General features: G+C 43.1%; 1 protein-coding gene across 1 annotated transcript in view; it reads right to left on the bottom strand.

Moving 5' to 3' along the window:
* Positions 1-19,506, bottom strand: part of LOC115474520 (aldehyde oxidase 1-like) — a 235,978-nt gene that overhangs the window by 40,073 nt on the left and 176,399 nt on the right. The window contains exons 26-30 of the mRNA XM_030210009.1: positions 17,982-18,209; positions 11,237-11,332; positions 5,021-5,149; positions 2,920-2,994; positions 1,101-1,153 (exon numbers count right to left, since the gene is read on the bottom strand). Coding sequence (XP_030065869.1) covers positions 1,101-1,153; positions 2,920-2,994; positions 5,021-5,149; positions 11,237-11,332; positions 17,982-18,209 — 581 coding nt within the window. The remainder of the gene's footprint in view (positions 1-1,100; positions 1,154-2,919; positions 2,995-5,020; positions 5,150-11,236; positions 11,333-17,981; positions 18,210-19,506) is intronic.

Below are 19,506 nucleotides of genomic sequence, written 5' to 3'. Positions count from 1 at the left end.
CCGGGCCTCCAGGGGGGGCCCGGCGCCGCCGTTGCAGTCCAGCCCACCTGCCCTCCATCACTCCCTGGCATTGAACTTAAGCGCCTCACCTTCGAAAGCGCAGCAAGCAGTGGCAGACCACTCCTTCCTTCCATGTCCCGCCCTCGCCTGATGTAACTTCCGCGAGGGCGGGACACAGAAGGAAGGAGTGGTCTGCCGCTGCTTGTTGCTGCGCTTTCGAAGTGAGGCGCTTAAGGTCAGTGCAGAGGGCACGGGGGTGGAGAGAGGGCCCGGTGGCGGGAGGGGGGGCCCCTGGGGCGGCCTTGTCCTGGGCCTGTACCAGTCTCTTGGCGGCCCTGGACATGGCAAACAGGTCTAGAGAAAAACATCCTTTTCAGACATGGACATTTCTACCCATTTGAAAATCCCTGTTAGACGTCCTTCTTTTGGGCCCTCCCTACTCCCGCCCAATACACGACCACAATAAGCAGATGGACTTTTTTTTTTTTTTTTGCATTTTAAGACATCTGCTTTGAAAATGAGCACCTATATTATTTATTGTGATCAGACATTATAATGAGTGTTCGCCCCTAAAAGCTAGTGAAGATATATATTAAATAAGTCCAATAAAAAAGTATCATGTTGTTTGGTAACATTTATTTCCATGCATTCAAATGAATTAGCATTCGTTCTTCTTGCCCCTTTTCTAAAGGTTACTGTTTAGGATCATATGAGAATGGAAGATGCTTGTCTACTGTAATTGTGTGGTGGCATGTGGAGCTGACTTTTTAAGAATAGCCCACAGGGTTTCCCAATTTTGTCCTCAGGGAATCCGAAGCCAGCCAGCCTAGATAGACACAATGAATATTTATGAGCTTTATTTGCATGCACTACCTTCATTGTATGCAAATATACTGAATCTCATGCATATTCATTGTGGATATCTTGAAAAACAGACTGGCTTGGGGTTCTCCAAGGACTCAATTGAGAAACTCTGTATGGGACCAGTTTGGTTCCTCTTTACAGAAGGGGATTGGACATCCTTTGTAGCTCCACATATGGTACATGCAACTAATGTCCAGCTTTCTGGCCCTAGATTTCACCTTTATTTAATTACATACCTATAGAATCCAGTAGCTGAAAGGCTGATCCTTTGCAGATAAGCTGCCCCTGCCTGTAAAACAGAATATTTCTCAGACTTAAATTCAAAACATCAAAGCATTCCCTGTTTTACCCATCAACTGCCAAGTGAGTAAAAATGAGTAGGAATAGCAACCAGACACACTGTGCAAACTGCCTGTGATTTCATATGATATGTGTGAGGGAACAGTATTGTAACATGGGGACAGATGCAGCTCTACTACAAATACTGTTTAAAAAAATACTGCAGCATTCAATAATCAATGAACATATAAATTACTGCCACATTAAAGTCACAGCAGTAATGGGCAGCTCACTGATAAATTTTACCTCTCCTGTTAGTACCTGAGTGGGGACTCTTCAGGCACTGAAAGGAAGGGTGACATAAAAAAAAGGGAAGCATACCACAGCATTTTGTGTGTCCCATCCTAACCCCAAGATCACTCAACCCCATCCTCTTCCACCCCCTGCTCTGCTATAAAAATGTTTTCCCATGGCACCTCCTGACATGACCAGCCTACCCACCCAAACTGTTTCCCTGGTGTTTAGTAGCACCTTACCTGCTCAGAATTTAAAAATAAGAAGTCTCTGGTGTCTAGTGGCACTCCCCCTCCACCTGACTCTGGTACCTCTTGATGTGGTATTTGCTCTTCCTCAGGAACTGTTATTTTCAAAATGGTGGGGCCCTGCCCCACCCAGTGCATTCTGGGATGCACTTGGGCTGGCTAGGTCTACTATATAAGGGAGAAATTCCCCCATGCACTGCCTCCATTATATGCAAATAGATCTTATGCATATTCATTGTATAAATCTCTCTGCCAGTTAATTCATTTTTAGAAAATACCTTTATTATTTATTTGCTTACAAAACTACCTTAGGTTTTGTAAGCAAAAAAATAATAAAGTTATTTTCTAAAAATGAATTAACTGGCAGAGAGATTTATACTGGTAGTATTGTTGGTTCAGTTAGTAAGTAGGTATAGCCCAGTATTATAAGGATGCATATTCATTGGGGAAATCCTGAAAACCTGACTGGGTTGTGGACCTTGAGGACCAACACTGAATACCCCTGGTGTACTGTATTGTGTACTATATTTCTACTTCATGTGGTAGATACAGGGCTTTTTTTGAGGGGGTACTCGGGGGTACTGAGTACCGGCACCTTTTCCAGTGTCTGCTAAAATTGACCCATGGACCACAAGTTTTAATGAAAGAGCTCAGGATCGACACACCAATTGTGCCTTGTCATAGATTCTGTGACTAGTTGCAGGGGGCCTGGATATTGTGGGGTGAGTCCCTCAGTGATCACCCCACCCCTGAAGGGTGGCCTGACATTTGAGTACTGGCACCTTTTTTGCTAGAAAAATTGCACTGGGTAGATAAATAGGTTAATGGCAAAGGCTTCAATCTGAGCCTATTACTTTTTAATGGGTTTTTCTCTATAAGAATGGCTTTATTGTGAATAATTAAAGGGTTTAACCAAAGTAGTGTTGCGAGCAGAGAAAGGTTGATATGCACAGACTAGGATAGATTTCTAGAAACTTCTAATTTTTTTGCAGGTGCCTATTGAAGATTCTGTTTTACAAAATTTTTTATAAAACTCAGAGATACTGTTTTAACAGCTGGCGATTAAGTACTAAGTTATAGAACAATTAATTATATACAGATCACATCATTAATGTTACATGATGCAGTTTTTCCCCCATTTTTTGCTTTGATGCACACTTCTTATGTGAAAGGGCAACACTTTGGGTCAGCTGACTTTTCACTCCACACATCATAGACATAATGTGACTCTTACCCAGTCTTGCCAGGTTCCCTCTGGGTTTTGCTTAATGATGGGCTCAAGGCGTTGCATCAGAACTTGACAAGCACGCTGGCGAGAATAATACAATAGAAATAGTATTAGTGGGGTAGGCCCATGGCTCAGGCTATGCAATCAGATGCAGGACTTTCTTCTCTAATGGGGCCAGCAAGGTTTGGGCGTATCAGGGCGAGTATGTGACTGAAGTATGGGATAGACGGAAGAGGTCAGGCACTCTGGCAAAAGAGTAACATGGAGGTGTCAGTCCTCATCAGCTCTGAGTCAGCAAAGTAAGCTGAGATCACTTGTGCAGAACATCTTTAAGGTTGGGAGATTACAAATGAGGAATTAAGCGGAAAAAATGAGTATTATTAATTCAATAAAGGCAGTGGCATTCCTAGGGGGGGCGGTGGGTGCGGTCCGCCCCGGGTGCACGCCGCTGGGGGGGTGCCGCGCGATCCGCCCCGGGTGTCAGCCCCCCTAGGAACGCCACTGAATAAAGGCACTACAAAACAAAGAGAGCAATTCTATAACAGAGAGCCTAAAATTCGGTGCCTGGAGAGCACTTGAAAGGAGTCTATTCTATAAAGGAATGAAAGTGCCTATTTTTTTTATAGATTACTAGCCCAATCAACTACATACACAATTAACATTAAGACATGAGCACTTACGCCACCTGTGTAACTCACAGAGATCTATAAGTTACATGTGTAAGTTTCAACCCCACCCAAGCTCCGTCCATGTTTACATTTCCCTTGCAATTATGCACTATGGGGTCCTTTTACCAAGCTATGGGAAAAAGGGCCCTGCGCTAGCAGTGGGGGCTGTTTTTCCTACACACCAGGGCCCTTTTTACTGCAGCGGCTAAAAAGACCCCAGGCACACATGGCCATGCGGTAAGAGAACTCTTACCGCATGGTCATGCAACGGGGAGCCCTTACCGCCACCCATTGAGGTGGCGATAAGGGCTCTCATACTAATCTGGCAGTAACCAGGCAACGCGTAGCGATCCAGCTCTAGAGATATTTACTCACCTAAATGACTTGTGAAAATTGCTCTACCTAGGACCATGCAGCATTTGATAACCATTGAAAAGGACAAATGAGGTTGTGTGAGAGAGACAGGATGAAAAAAAAAAGCACTCTCATATTTTGAAATACTCATGTAATAAACCCTGATGTGATTATTCTCGAATGGCTTAAAGCAGGTAGATCACAATGTTCTGGCTAAAATTTTGGTGGAAAGTTTCATAGCAAAAGTACATTGACTGATGAAATGTGCATGTCCTCTCTTTTATGAGTTACTAATAGCATTACACCTTATGTTAACATAAATAATTGAAACAGGAAAGCTACAATGAATCTGATCTGAATAATTTAGAGCTCAACAAGGTTTGAGTCAGCCTGCTGGTGGAAAGATGAAAACAAATCTACTTTCAGTTACAGAATCTTTTATTCTTCTTCCTTTCTCTTCTCATCCTAGTTCCCTATCTGTATTTTCCCACATTCCTTCCTTTCTTCCCTTGTGACTTTTTTCTGCTTTTTGTTTTTTTTACATAACTTTCTTTTGGGTTTTGCTAAATCTATTTTTCCCTTTCTTCTGGTGCCTTTTTCTTTTCCATCTTCTGTTTCTTTCTCTGTCTTCTCCCCATATTCTCTCCTCAATCTTTTTCTCTTGAAATCCGTCAGAAGTTCTCTCTAACTTTTAACTTTAAATTCACCAATTCTGTAGGTTTTTACACTAAAGTAAATTTGAACAGTCACAAGAAGCTTTATGTGCTTTCTAACACTAGACAAAAACATAAGAAACCATGGTAGCTTGAAACTTTTTTTTTAAATATTGGACCAAATTACTCCCCCCCCCTTTTTATAAAGCTGTGCTAGCGGCTGCCACATATACTGGCATTACTGTACTGGCAGCTGCTAGCATGGCTTGATAAAAGGGGACCTATTATTTTGAATATTTAATATGGCTAATAAACGATTTATTAATTCTTTAAGATCTCTGTACTTAGTGAAATTATATTTAGTTTGATAAAATGTAAACAATACAATGTAAAGGAAATATTAGGAACATAAAGCGGTGTTAAAAATGCAACCTGCACTGCTATTCCATTGATATCTGTGCCTATAGACCCTCCGGTAGGGGTCATGTTGGGGATCGCTGTAGTACTGGTTTCACAGATGTAGATATTCGATATTGGTATCTTCAGTTCCCGGCTTGCAATCTGCCAAGTTTTCATGCAGGAAAAGGCAGGATTAATAGGAGTTCTGTGTAGACACTAAGGTCTAGCTTTGTTTTTGCAGATAGTATAGATTTGCTATATCTTTATTGGTGCATATATTTGAAACAGTTCAACTCAATCAGTTACAGTGACATCATTTATAGCCCACTATAACCAACAACAGTTCTTAGTGGGTAACATAACAAGAAATAACTAGACCAATAATATAGGAAATAGCAATGTAATGACTTATATCAAGCAGTCAATTGACCATCTATCAAGAACATATTTATGAAACAGTACCAAAATCTGACAAATACTGTATTTCAGTCATGAGCAAAGGTCAAACATTTGTTGCTTGATAGGCAAATAAAGACCTAAAAACCTTTTTGATGTAACCCACCTGGGACTCGGGAACAATAAAGATAACGGATTGCAAACATTATAAAATTTACAGGTGGATGACCAGCATATGAGATGACTCCTGTATTGAGGCAGGAGTTCCCAAACCTGGTCCTGGAGGCACCCCAGCAAGTCAGGTTTTCAGGATATCCACAATGAATATTCATGAGAGATTTGATTGCAACAGTGCATGCAAATCTCTCTCATGAATATTCATTGTGTATATACTGAAAACTTGACATGCTGGGTGCCTCCAGGACCAGGTTTGGGAACCACTGTGATGTATAAAACCATTAAGTTTTAAAAAACCAAACAGCAAATTTTGAACAATATTCTGGCTTCCACTGGGGGCCAGTGTAAAACGCTGATGTAAGTCTGTTGTTTTCAAAGAAAAAATCAGATGTATTGCAACATTTTGAACTATTTGAATTCTCTTCATTAAGTTATGAGAGATCCCCAAATACACAATGTTAAAATAGTCTAACTTACTCAAAATTAGTAACTAGACCACCAGTCTGAATTGATCCTGACATACATACTTTTTCATGTTTCTCAGTCTCTGCTCATGAAAATCCTGATCATTCAGGGTCTGATTTTATAACAGGTTACCTAAGTGGGAAATCCAAAAAGGGCGCCCACTTTAAGCCTGTTTTATAAAAGCAACATAGCGTAGGAGCCTATGATGGTATTTTAGAAGCTCTATTCTTGTTTTGGATGTCTGAAAATTGGCATTTAGACATTCATGTTGCATGGATGTCCAAACACCAGTTTTTCAAAGGCAGGTTATGGATGTCTAACACTGCAGTACGAAAAAAGAGGGAGTAGAGGTGGACCAAAAAACCTCCAGCAGCTGATGAGCCAAAACCAGTTTATGGTGAAAAGCATCTCACAAGATAAAGGACCTGACATGGATGTTGTGGATGCCAGGATCATAAAGGAGAAGAGCTTCCTGTTGCCTTCTAAGGAAGAGTTTTTTGATTGTTAGCGGCTCATGTCTGCTCTTGCACCTCAATCATGCTTTACCTGCATTGACTTGCAGAGAGTGTGTGTGACCCCTGAAGCAGGTGGTTCGTCCTGCTGAAACATGGTCCTGTGTTGGGTCCTTTATTTTGTAAGGTGCTTTTGACTCCTGGTTTTGAGTCCTCATTGGCTGCTGGAGGCCATTTTGGTCCACCCCTACTCCCCCCTTCTTGATCTGTTGTTTGTTTGTAGTTTTTTTTTCCTGTTTCTTTTTTTCCATTTGGTAACACTGTAGTACATCCATATGGCAATGGGGCTTAGTCTGGGTGTGTTTTGGGCAGGACTGGGGAGGGCCCAAAATATGGATGTCCATCTCTGGTCACAGAAGGTGAAAGGACATCCATATCTAAAAAGATAGACATTGTTATTTAGATCTGGTACTTGTCATGACCAGGTTATAGAAAGGTGCTTTGATTGAGGAGCTGTCTACTGGAGGAATTAAGGCAGAACATCCCCTTAATCCCCCAGTGGTGGCTGCCCCCTTGAATATGAAATTGGCTCTATGACAGCTTCTGCTATTATAGACATTCTTAACAAGGCTGCATGTAGACCTGAGTAGCAGCCCAAAGGTTAGTGCAGTTGATTGTGAAGGATCCAGGTTTAAGTCCCACTTTAGCTTTTTTTTTTTAATTGTGAACCCTCGTAGGACAGAAAAATACCTGCTGTACCAGAATATATAAGACAGTTTCAAGTCTGAAGGCTATTGAAGTAGTATACATTCATTTACACTAGGTATTTTTCTGTTCCTGGAGGACTTGCAATTAAAAAAGAAATCAGAAATAGCTGAAGTGGGATTTGAACCTGGGTCCCCTGAGTCTCAGCCCGTTGGCTACCCCTCTGCTTGCACATCTGTGTGGTCATTTTACAAAATGGACATTCCTATGCTGCCACACAGTTTGTAAAATGGATGTTCATGCTGGATGTTTCCAGTACATGGACAGCCATCTCAAAAGAGGCTGTATCCTGTTCTAAAATACATACAATCAAATACTACTGGGTATATTCAATTTCAATATAGTTACAATATATTAGTCCACCAAAGATTATAATAATTATAGCAGTTATTTTAAAATCTTTAGAATCTTTATTATTGACAGATATAAAACTTATAAATACAAAATCTACTATAATAAAACTCACCCTCAACATTCTGAAGACAACGTTCTGAAGTCACTCACTGAAGGGTTCATGGATTCATGGTGGTGAAGCCAGAACACTGACCATGTCTCTCTGCCCCGCCCTCGCATGACGGACCAATCAGAAAAAACACCCTCAACATTCTGAAATACAAAGGACCATCATAACACCGTTCCCAGGCAACACTAGGCAACGTAAGACGGACCAATCAGAGGAAACTACGTGACAATAAGGGAGGAGCATTCCCCAGCAGAGTGGCTCATTATCTGTGCAGCACAGAGAGCACAGAACCACCGCTGGAACGAGAGAAGAATATTCCTGCTGTGGGTATGTGCAAAAATAGACCAGGGGAGGGGGGGAGGGGGGGAATTTTTAAATGCCTAATGCCAGTACTGAAGAGTGCCAGAGGGCCTATAGCACAGACTATATTTGGGATCGCTTGACATGGAGTCAGAGGAGCTGGAAAACAACGTGCCCGTCACCATCTGGGACGTGGGCGAACAGGACAAGCTGCGGCCCAGCTGGAAGGATTACCTGCGACCCAGCCAGCAGCAAACAGCGACCAAGGAATTGTTGGAGACTGGCTGCCAAACTAACTAAACAATCACACACCGACGCACTACCTCCATCATTAGAAAGGCATCCACTCTTTCTTCAACAGAAATGCAAACTAATAATACAAAACAAACAAAGAATACATGGTTTCTCAGGCGGCTGCAGGTAACTCCCCACCCCCTTCCTCTTCCCCTTTTGCCGAAGCGGCCAAGGAAGTGCCCGACCATCCCCAGCCTCAGGCAAGCTGTCTCCCACCTCGGGGATTCCCCGAGCACCCGGAAAAAGACGGCGCTGATTCCTGCAGCGCATTAATGTTCCAGCATTCCCCTGCAGCCGGCCTGAAATGGACCAAACATACCGGATCACCCCCCGACGGCCCGAGACCGTGCTCTTCTCTCTTCCGCCAACTTAAAACAACCATCCCCGTCCTCAGGCAAGCCGTCACCCACCTCCAGGATGCCCAGAACCCCAGCCCAATGGAAAAAGATGGTGCTGCTTCCAACAGCACATTTCTCTTCCAGCATTCCCCTACAGCAGCCCTGAAACGGCCAAAAAATACCGACAGACAAAGAACGTGCTCCTCAACCTTCCGCCCATCTAAACCAACACTGCTGCCTCAGCACAACACGAAAAAGAAACAACACTCAACAAAGGCTGACACCCCCTACATCCACATTTACATTTCACCAACAGAAAGACCCCCTCCACAAACCTCCTTGACTGACAAAACCACACACACACAATACAACAGAAACATACCCTCAAAGCCACACACCAATCCAACCCACTATGCCAGCACAGCACAGCACATCCCCCAACCCCCAAGCAAAAAACAAAACAAAAAAAGACACACATCAACAACCTGCACACACACCGCACCCTCACACACAAAATAACTCTGTGACACATACACACACACACACACACACACAAAAACCACATGCTAGCGCCCGTTTCATTGGTTTCGGAAACAGGCCTTTTTTACTAGTACTGATATAATATTACCTTAATACCTTCTACTCCCCACACATCTCTTACTCAATGCACCATATATACACTCACAATCTTACTTCAATGCCAATTTCCGCTCATTCCTCAAGCTGAACATACTTGTAATATCAATTAAAATAAATATCTATTTACTACTGCTTCTTCAAGCAGCTTCAGAATCTTTCTTAGCTTGGGCTGACCCTAAAATGATTTTTCATCACTTGTCAATATTGAATTGAAATAAACCGTTCCTGCTTAAACTTTAGTATATCAACTACAGAAAATGGCTTTTCCTTCTGACAGCCATGAACTGATTGTCTTCCTTTAGGCAAACGTATCCAAAGTGTCCAGAACTAGTAAGAAACAATAATATCAGTTCAAGATCAAATTTGCAATAAAATTTGCAATAAAATCAGTTCAAGATCAAATTTGCTCATAAATGGTTCTTGTATTCCGCCTTCCGTTGCTGTTGGATTTAACAATTACAACGATCCTTCATAACCATAGTGCAAATCCCTCTAGACTAGTTGGACTAATTTATATCAGTCAATAATAAAGATTCTAAAGTTGTTCTAAAATACATGTGAGATGGACGTCCATTTGCAACATTCTGATTTGGACATCCTTTATTAAAGGCTTCCAGAAGCAGCTTTACTAGTGTAAACTCTGAACCCCACATTTACACCTACTCTTTTGATCTTGGACAAAACAGTTAACCCTCCATTATTTAATGTGCAGATGTAAGGGTCCTTTTACTAAGGTGCGCTAATGATTAGCGTGCACAAAATGATAAGATGCCTATTACATTCCTATGGGCGTCTTATCATTTAGCGCATGCTAAATCTGTTAGCCCACCTTAGTAAAAGGACCCCATAGATTGTGAGAACTCTAGAGGTAGGGAAATAACTAGTGATAAAGGTGTGAGCTAAATACAAATAAATAAGTAGACACTGTATTGCCTCTGCATGCACTGATGCACATATATATTGCCATTAGCTGTTATAAAAGGCTTTTTCCATGCAAAACTGACTTTACACACAGAAAAACTCTATAAAATTACCCCTCCAAATCGTGTTTGTCTCTGAGACAACATAAAAAATGAAAACAAATGCAGAGTTTGCATTGTATCAAAGCTTGCAATATTTAACTATTTATTATATACTAGTAAAAAAGGCCCATTTCTGACACAAATGAAACGGGCACTAGCAAGGTTTTCCATGGAGTGTGTATGTTTGAGAGAGTGTGTGTGAGAGTGACTGTGTGAGAGAGAGAGAGTGAGCGAGTGTGCATGTGAGAGAGAGAGAGTGTGTGTGATTCTCCTCTCTCCCCTGCCCCCCCTCCAGCCACCCAGCGATTCTCCTCACTCCCCTGATTACCTCCGTCGAAGTGGCCGCGTTATTGAAAGCCCTGCCCATCTCCAGCCTTCCCTTCGAGTTCGTTCCCTCAGAGTCCTGCCCTCGCGGAAAGAGGAAATGACATCGAAGGCGGGACTCTGAGGGAACGAACTCGAAGGGAAGGCTGGAGACGGGCAGGGCTTTCAATGATGCGGCCGCTTCGATGGAGGTAATCAAGAGAGCGAGATGAATCGCTGGGTGGCTGGAGGAGGGGCAGGGGAGCGTGGAGAATCGCTGGGTGGCTGGAGGGGGGCAGGGGATCAGGGCTGTTTGGGACGGAGTAACATTTGTTTGCGGGTTGCTATGCAGCTTTCCCTTCCCTCCGAGGGCGGGGCAGTGAGAGCGAGTGCGATTGCCTGCGGTTGGTCCCTTCCCCTTCTGACGTTGCGAAGGCAGGGCGATTACAAACCCCAGGAACACTACACGGCTTCACTGCCACCCTGCCACGGAGTCAGCTTCAGAACGTTGGAGGTGCAAATTATTATATTAGATTACTTGTTTATTAATACTATCATCTGATTTTGCATGTGGACTTTTAGAAAAATAGTTTTATGCACAGTATTTGTGAACATTGCTTCTGTTGTTGCTTCACCTGTATAATTTTGGTGTTCAAACCTTGGCCCAGTTCAACACCACTGTGATACACCAACACGGAGCCATCCTTGTAGATATGAACCAATGCTCCAGCCTAGGACCAAGTAACAGGATTTGATTAGAATAAAGAAGCTGTTTTTTTACATTATGTAAATTCCAACATGTCGCCTTAGCTAATTAGAAAGTAGATATGAACATACATTAAATATGCTAATCTGTGTCTGTATAAAATGCACTATATTCTTCTGATGATTATTATGGCTGGCATGAATGGATTACTCCCAGATTTTAAGATGCTCCAGTTTCAAAAATCATCTATAATTTTGTTCATTTTAGTTTTCTTTGTAATATAATGAAGTATCTCACTGGGGCATAGCCAGACCTCAATGGGAGGGGGTACATTTTGGCCTCCTCCCCGCTGCCACTTCTGACCCCCCGCGGGCGCTACCACCTCCCTGCCGCTGCCGCTACCCTCCTGCTGCTGCCCTCCTGCCGCCGCTTCCATCCCCACCTCTCCCCATGCCATTGCGAAGGTATCTTGGCTGGCGGGGATCCCCAATCCCCACCAGTTAAAGCATTTGTCCCGTGCTGGTCTCACATTGCCTGGCACCCTTTTCTGTTTTCAGTCACTCTGCATGCTTGTTTTAATAAAACTGAGCCAAACCAGGGGCCCTGAGCCAATTTGGGGGGCCCAGGCCCCCAGCAGCTATGCCACTGCATTAGAGGAGATGGGTGATATGAATTAGCTATGGCCTTGCTTCAACACTTCTGATATCTGTAGGAAGGAGGAGGCAGCACCTTGTCTCAGCTGAAGTGCTGGTCTGGAACAAATGAAAATGCTTCCCTGTTTTATGCATATAGGTTACACTGGATACAGCACAGTCTTTATTTCCCCGCTCAACATATAGCTCATGTTGACAGGACAACTCTGAAAAAAGATACATCACTGATAGCTGGACACTGGATGAAATGAGCATGGATTAAAGAGGCATAACCACAGGAAGGAACAGACTATCTTGGGAACAAGCACTGTTTTTCAGTGGGGAGCCAGGTGAGGAAAGCCTCGGAATACCAGAGGGCTTGTGTGGAGAGTGGAGCCATTGAGGAGAGTGCTTCGCCCCTCTCCCCCCCCCCCATGTCAGCATACTGGTGTGCGCTGAAAAACAGCAGTCTCCTCATGGTAGTTGAGGAAGGAGCAGACTATTTTGGGCACAGGTAGTGGTTTTTAGTGGGGAGCAAGGTGGGGGAAGCCTCAGAACACCAGAGAACTTGTGTGGAGATTGGCACCATTAAGAATGCTTCCCCCCCCCCCCCCCCCCCGATGTCAGCATATGGTGTGCACTGAAAAACAGCTGTCTCCTCATGGCATGGCTGTGTTTGATCTATGGGTTTTAGCCCCTCTTAGGTCACACCCTTTTGGGGCCTGTGTGGAGATTGTGAGACCCAGAATAACTTTCCAATAATGGGGAAGAGAAAAGCTAAATCCAGCACTGCTACTACTACTACTACTACTTAGCATTTCTATAGCGCTGCCAGGGTTACGCAGCGCTGTACAAGTTTAAACACGGGGAGGGACAGTCCCTGCTCAAGAGAGCTTACAATCTAACGGTAATAGACTACGCAGTCAGTGTAGGTAACAGGAATGGGGAAGGTGGTTAGGCGCCAAAAGCAAGGGAGAAGAGATGGGCCTTGAGTAAGGACTTGAAGATGGGTAGGGAGGGCGCATGGCGTAAGGGCTCAGGAAGTCTGTTCCAGGCATAAGGTGCTGCGAGGCAGAAGGGGCGGAGTCTGGAGTTAGCGGTGGTGGAGAAGGGTACAGATAGGAGTGATTTGTCCTGAGAGCGGAGGTTACGGGTGGGAACATACGGGGAGAGGAGGGTAGAGAGGTAATGGGGGGCAGCAGATTGAGTGCACTTGAAGGTCAATAAAAGAAGCTTGAACTGTATACGGTAGTGGATTGGGAGCCAGTGAAGCGACTTAAGGAGGGGGGTGATATGGATAAGCATGTTGTGCTTTCTTCTCAAGTAATTAAGAATGTGTAGGGTATTTCTGGTTCACCTTCCTTTGTATTAGGAACTTCTTTGAGCCCTGTTGGCAGGACTCTTCCTTACCACCCCAGTTTGCCAGTGGTGAGTGTGATATATCTGCTCCAAACATAGGGCAGGTTTCTACCTCCCTACACCCGTCTATTCATTCTGTACCCCCACCAAAGGACTTGCTTCCCTTACCATTTATTCTTGAAATACTGTCTGGATTAGGAGGGGGCCACAACATTATTAGTGAACATTCTCAAGGGATGTTTCCCAAAGGATATTTGGACTCTTGTATCAGAGATGAAAACTATGATTCAGCAATTTTTCCCCCTAAGTTGCTTAATTCTCCTAGCAGAACAGGATTCTAGGCTAGTAGGCTATCTTATTTAGAATCTTCTTTGGGGTGTTTGGAGACCAGGTCTCAGCTAGTCAGTCTGCTAATGTTTCATTTATTAAGAATAGATGGTTCCTGCAAAGACAGAATGAGCTTTTAGAAATGAATCTAAGGGCTCTTTTACAATGCCACGGTAGAGCCACTGTGGCATTGGTGCACATCAATCCAGCACTACTGCCAGGTAAATGTGGGAGCCCTTACTGCCTCCTAAATAGGAGGCAGCAGGGGTGTAGCTGCTATGGGGCCACGGGGGCCTGGGCCCCCATAAATGTGGCCCTGGACTCCCCTACCGTAACTCCTCTCAACCCCCCTGCCAACCCGACATCGCCGTCTGTACCTTTGCTGGTGGGGGGACCTCAACCCCTGCCAGCCGAAGCCTTCTTCCTGCGTTTGGTTTCTTCTGAGTCTGACGACCTGCTGCACATACAACATGCAGGACGTCAGACTTACAGAAACAGAACGAAGCCTTGCGATCTGCAGGGCTTCATTCTGTTTCTGTGAGTCTGATGTCCTGCACGTTGTACGTGCAGCAGGACGTCAGACTCAGAAGAAACCAAACATAAGAAGAAGACTTCGGCTGGCGGGGGGTTGGGTCCCCCACCAGCAAAGGTACAGACGGTGACAAATGGTGGGCAGGTTGAGAGGGAAAGGTCAAACTTGTTAGAGGTGGTGCTGGCGGCGGCAGGAGGTGTCGGCAATGGCGGGGGGGGGGGGGGGGGTGTCGGCGATGGCGGTGCCAGGGGGGGGGGGCTAAAATGTGCCCCCTCACCTCAGCTCTGGCCCCCCCTACCGCTGAAGTCCAGATACGCCCCTGGGAGGCAGTAAGGGCTTCCACAGGAAATGGCGGCAGAGCAAATGTTTACCTTACCGCATGGCTATTTCCTTTTTCAAAAGGGGCCTTGGCATGCGGCAAACCCATGTGCTGACACCAGCGCAGGCCCCCTTTTACTGCATGCCGCATAAAAGGGGCCCTAAGGCTCCTAAATTTTCCTAAATTTTATTTACTAGCACCTAAGGAGTTGTTTAATAAATATTTAAAGGAAGTCTTGGAGTTGCCTGAGGCTGATTCTATCTTGATTTTTTTAAAATTAATTATTTTATTACAATGGTTGTGTGCAGAAACAGAAAGAGAAGTATCTTGATTTCTAACTTATATTAAACTTCTTCTGCTAAAATTGTTTCCAAAGATAATGAGGAAGGAGAGGAGCTGGTGAATGGAGCATCAGTTGATTTAACAGCCTTTTCAGAAACGTCTCACAATGTGATTTCCACCAAAGCCACTATTTTGGTTTCCTTTGTTAAAGAGGAAGATAAAATAGCTGTATTAAAACTTTTTTTTTTCAACATGAGGATGCAAGTTTGTGGTCAAAAAGTTAATATTTTTCCCGATATGTCCAGGATAACACAGGTGCATAGGAAACGTTTTTGGTTCTGAAGCCTACAGTGTTTGCAGCTGGGCACAACATTTTTTCTTAGGTTTCTTTGCAAGTGTGCTAATACTTATCAAGGGAACAGGTATATGATTTTTGATCCATTGCAATTGCTATGTTTTTTTTTTTACTGGGGAATTGAAGTAGACAGATAGTCATGTGTTATGATGTAACTTTCCTGTACTTTTCTTGGTCGTTAAGTTGTTTGATATATAGATTGAAGCCCAAATATTACTATTTTTGAGATAATGTTCTGATTTCTTCACTCCTCAATGTAGACTACTGTAACTATTGCATTCTTTGTCTATTGCTTGTAATATTACATCTTTTTAATTGTATTTTGTCAATTGAACAATAAGAGAAATAACCATTCAGCATACATTTCTTCTTTTTAAAACATTGAAAGCAATACTATAACTTGGTGCCTACACTTATGCAACAAATACCAAATTCCAAAATCTGGAGAAAAAGGAAAAACACCCTACGCAAAGAGCACCTCTTTTTTTTCCCCCTGCATTTGACCGCCTACCTTTAGGTACCAGAAGCACTGTTTACTCTTGATACCATTGTATTGCTGGATTTGCATGGTTTTTCCAGTCTTCTCCATCTTGAATTGTAGCTGACAGAGCATTTTGACCCCTGAGACAGGTAGTTCTCTGCTGAAACAAGGCCCTATACGGGTCTCTTCATTATTTGAGTGCTTTGCCAATAACATTTTGATTGTTTACGTCTGGCTGCTGGAAGTCATTTAGTCCACCCCTACTTTTCTCTCAAGGGGCCTACACTTATGCACCACTTAAGTGTGTCATGCTGAAAAAATTGTCAGGTACATGCCTAACAGCATTAAGCATAATTTTATAAGGTCAAGTGCTATGGCATGTAAGTGCAAAGAGAGCATATAGAGGAGCAGAGCATGGGTAGGACATGGATGAGCCTCCAACATAAACGTGCAACGTACAGAATAAGTTACATTTGTTGCAAGGCACACTTATGTATAGCTGTCTATGCCCGCTATTAATGTGGTGTAAACATTTGCATCTACATTTTGGCATGCTAATGCGTGTTTATGCTAGTATTCTATAATGGCATCTTGACACACAGATGCTGCTATGGAATTGCCATTCAGGGGCTAGGGCTCTTCAGCTTGGGGAAGAGATGGCTCAGGGGAGATAGATAGAGGTCTATAAAATATTGAGTGGAGTGGAATGGGTAGAGGTGAATCGTTTGTATACTCTTCCCAAAAATACTAGGACTAGAGGGCATGCAATGAAGCTACTGAGGAGTAAATGTAAAACAAACCGGAGAAAATATTTCTTCTGTCAACTCAGCTAATCAAAATGTATTTAGTCCAACAAAAAAGGTATCTTATTTTCTTTTCTATGTTTTGTTTTATTTCTATTTATTACCTTTAAAAGTGGACTAACACAGCTGCCATATCACTTTACTCAACATATAATTTAAATTTGGAATTTGTTGTCAGAGAATGTGGTAAAAGCAGTTAGCTTAGAAGGGTTAAAAAAAGGTTTGGATAATTTCCTGAAAGAAAAGTCTATAAACTATTATTATAATGGACTTGGGAAAATCCACTGCTTATTTCTAGGATACACACACAAAATTAGTAGAGAACTACTGGGAGTACCAGTGTATAGGAGGTTTGAGGGCAAAGTCTCATTTCAACATTGCAGCTACTCTTGGCGTTATTGCTGCGGTTTTATAATCATAGACTTATACCCTCCATCCTTCCGCTGGTCTTCACTGGTAGCTAACTTCTTTTTTTCTATTTCTCTTTGTCTAATCTGCTAGCTACTAGCACATTAATTATATGAACTATCACTTATCTTGTATCTGAATGCCGTCGGACAAGCACACCCCCAACAGGAGCCTGTTTTGCCCTCCTGGCTTTCTCAAGGGGAACTGCTGCGTGCTGCCTCCGACTACAAGATCTCTATTCGCTGACTTCAGCAAGACCAGTGAAGACCAGTGGAAGGATGGAGGGTATAAGTCTATGATTATAAAACCGCAGCAATAACGCCAAGAGTAGCTGCAATGTTGAAATGAGACTTTGCCCTTAAACCTCCTATACACTGGTACTCCTGGTAGTTCTCTACTAATTTTGTGTGTGTTGAGATTTGTATCAGTAGAGTACAGCTGCATTTGTTGGCAGTATTTCTAGGATAAGCAGCATAAAATCTGTTTTAGTGTTCTGGGATCTTGCCAGATACTTGTGACCTGGATTGGCCACTGTTGGAAACAAGATGCTGGACTTGATGGACCTTTTGGTTTGTCCTAGTATGGCAACGCTTATGTTCTTAAGTTTTAAGTTTACTTATAACTTACTATCACGCCTATCACGGTTACCAACTAAGTAGCTTACAGGCCAATAAAGGAAGAAGAAAATTATGAGAAGAGCAATCAAGACAACAGAGAGAGAGAGAGAGGGAAGAAGGGGAGAACTATAATAATCAAGATAGGAAACAGAGAAACACAGTAGGAAGGGGACTATTCTCAGAGTCCACTGGTGCCTGACTGTTGTATAAGACAGCAGAAGTCAATGGAATGCTTCCGTGAAAAGAGAGCCTTTGAGTTCAGATTTAAATCGTTCCAAGGAGGAGTGTGATCTAAGATGTTCTGGGAGCTGGTTCCAGAGCTCTGGGCCCTGCACAGAGAAGACAGAGTTCCTGATTTTAGAGTGAGCAATTTCTTGAAAGAAAGGGACAATCAAATGATGTTGAGTGGAGGAACAGAGGAATCAATTTGGAACATATTGAGACTATGCTCTATTGGGGCACCAAAGACGTGGTGCCCAGTTATAGAATTGCCCCCCCCCCCCCCATTATTATTAATTATTATTAACAACCTGTCTTTTAGGACGTATGAAAAACTGACCTGATGGAACACATTTTCAACATATCCCACACCGTATTTGAGAGGAATAATGGCAATTCCTTTCTTCTTCCAGCAATTTAACTTGTTGTATTCCTCAATGCGGGCTCTTCTGCTGTGATAAGAAGACTTCTTCAGACATTCATTCCAGCATCTGCACAAATTTGTTGCATCAAACTGTTGTTTGTAGTGTGTTTGACTAATTCCTTTGTGCATGTTTATCTCCCTAACCTGAAAGAGAATACACACAGGGGAGACAATTTTAGGTTCTATGGCATTGAGATACATATATTTGTTAGCCAAGTGATTTATTAATTGAGGGTTCGATTTTCAGTCAGCAGCAATCAGCATTTCACTGACTGCCGCTGGCATTATTCCAGGAAATCCAGTACCGGGCCATGTCCGGGCTCTGGCATTGACTTTCTGGGAGTATGGAGTCAGCGAAACTATAGCTGGTTAAGTGTGATATTCAGCACTTAACCGGCCATGATAGGACTAATTTTTATGCTGTCCTATTTATATGATTACCTTGGCCAGCTAAGTGCTAAATATCGGCACTTAACTGGCGAAGTGCTGACTCTGCCCCTGGAATGCCACCAAAATAGCAGGTTTTGTGTTGGGCGCTAACCAATCATTCAGTGGTACTGTCCAGTTAAATGCCACTGAATATGACTGGTTAGCCTCAAACAAGTGATTTAACTGGCCAGGAACCATTTCTGGCTAGTTAAATTGCTTTGAATTTCTACCCCTCCATATTTATCCAGTGAGAAGACCAAGGTCAGAATATATGGATTGTTATGGTTACTGGGCAGGTTGAGTTGATCTTGGTGTTACTCCACTGCTTCTGTAGACTTATAGTTAAAATTTTCAAAGCAGGACTAAAGTCCATAGATGCAATGGTGTAAAACTAGGGCTAGCTCAGTTTGTCCAGTAGTAAAAAGCCATTCTGGTGTACAGTTTATTGTCTTCCATTGAATGTAAAGATCTGCAGCATTGATCATAAGACATACTGGCGCATATTTAATAAATTGTGCATGGGTGTTAGAGCAGAGCCATGCTGATGCCTACTGCAGGCTGAAACCTCCCAGTGCAGTAAAAATCATATGCTGTTTAGTGTGGGTTGGGGCTAAATGGAGTGGGTCATGGGTGCAGATGGGCAATAGATAGAATTTTCATTTAGCGCATGGTAAAGTAATTGTGTGCTATCAAGACTGCTGATAGCATAGGTGCTAGAGAAGGTATTATGTGTAACTGTGGTAGCACTAGCAGGTACCACAACTCCAGGGGTAGTAACATAAATACAGCTGATTCCCCCCTTGCATTAATTACTGCCCTAACCCTCAAGCCACATCAGCATCAATTAAGATCAGGTTAAGGCACAAGCAAATTAGGCATGTGCTTAGAGACCAAAGGTTTAGAAGGGCCCAGTCAGATGTGTTCAAGACTCCAGAGGCTAGGACTGCTGACTATCTGGATTTTTTAGGATTCTATAGATATAAGGGACCTGTCTCAGTCAGAAGGATGGCTA

This window comes from Microcaecilia unicolor, chromosome 7 (assembly GCF_901765095.1).
Source record: "Microcaecilia unicolor chromosome 7, aMicUni1.1, whole genome shotgun sequence".
Taxonomy (NCBI): Eukaryota; Metazoa; Chordata; class Amphibia; order Gymnophiona; family Siphonopidae; genus Microcaecilia; species Microcaecilia unicolor.
The sequence above is the reverse complement of the archived record's forward strand: the minus strand, read 5'-3'. Positions and strand labels throughout refer to the sequence as shown.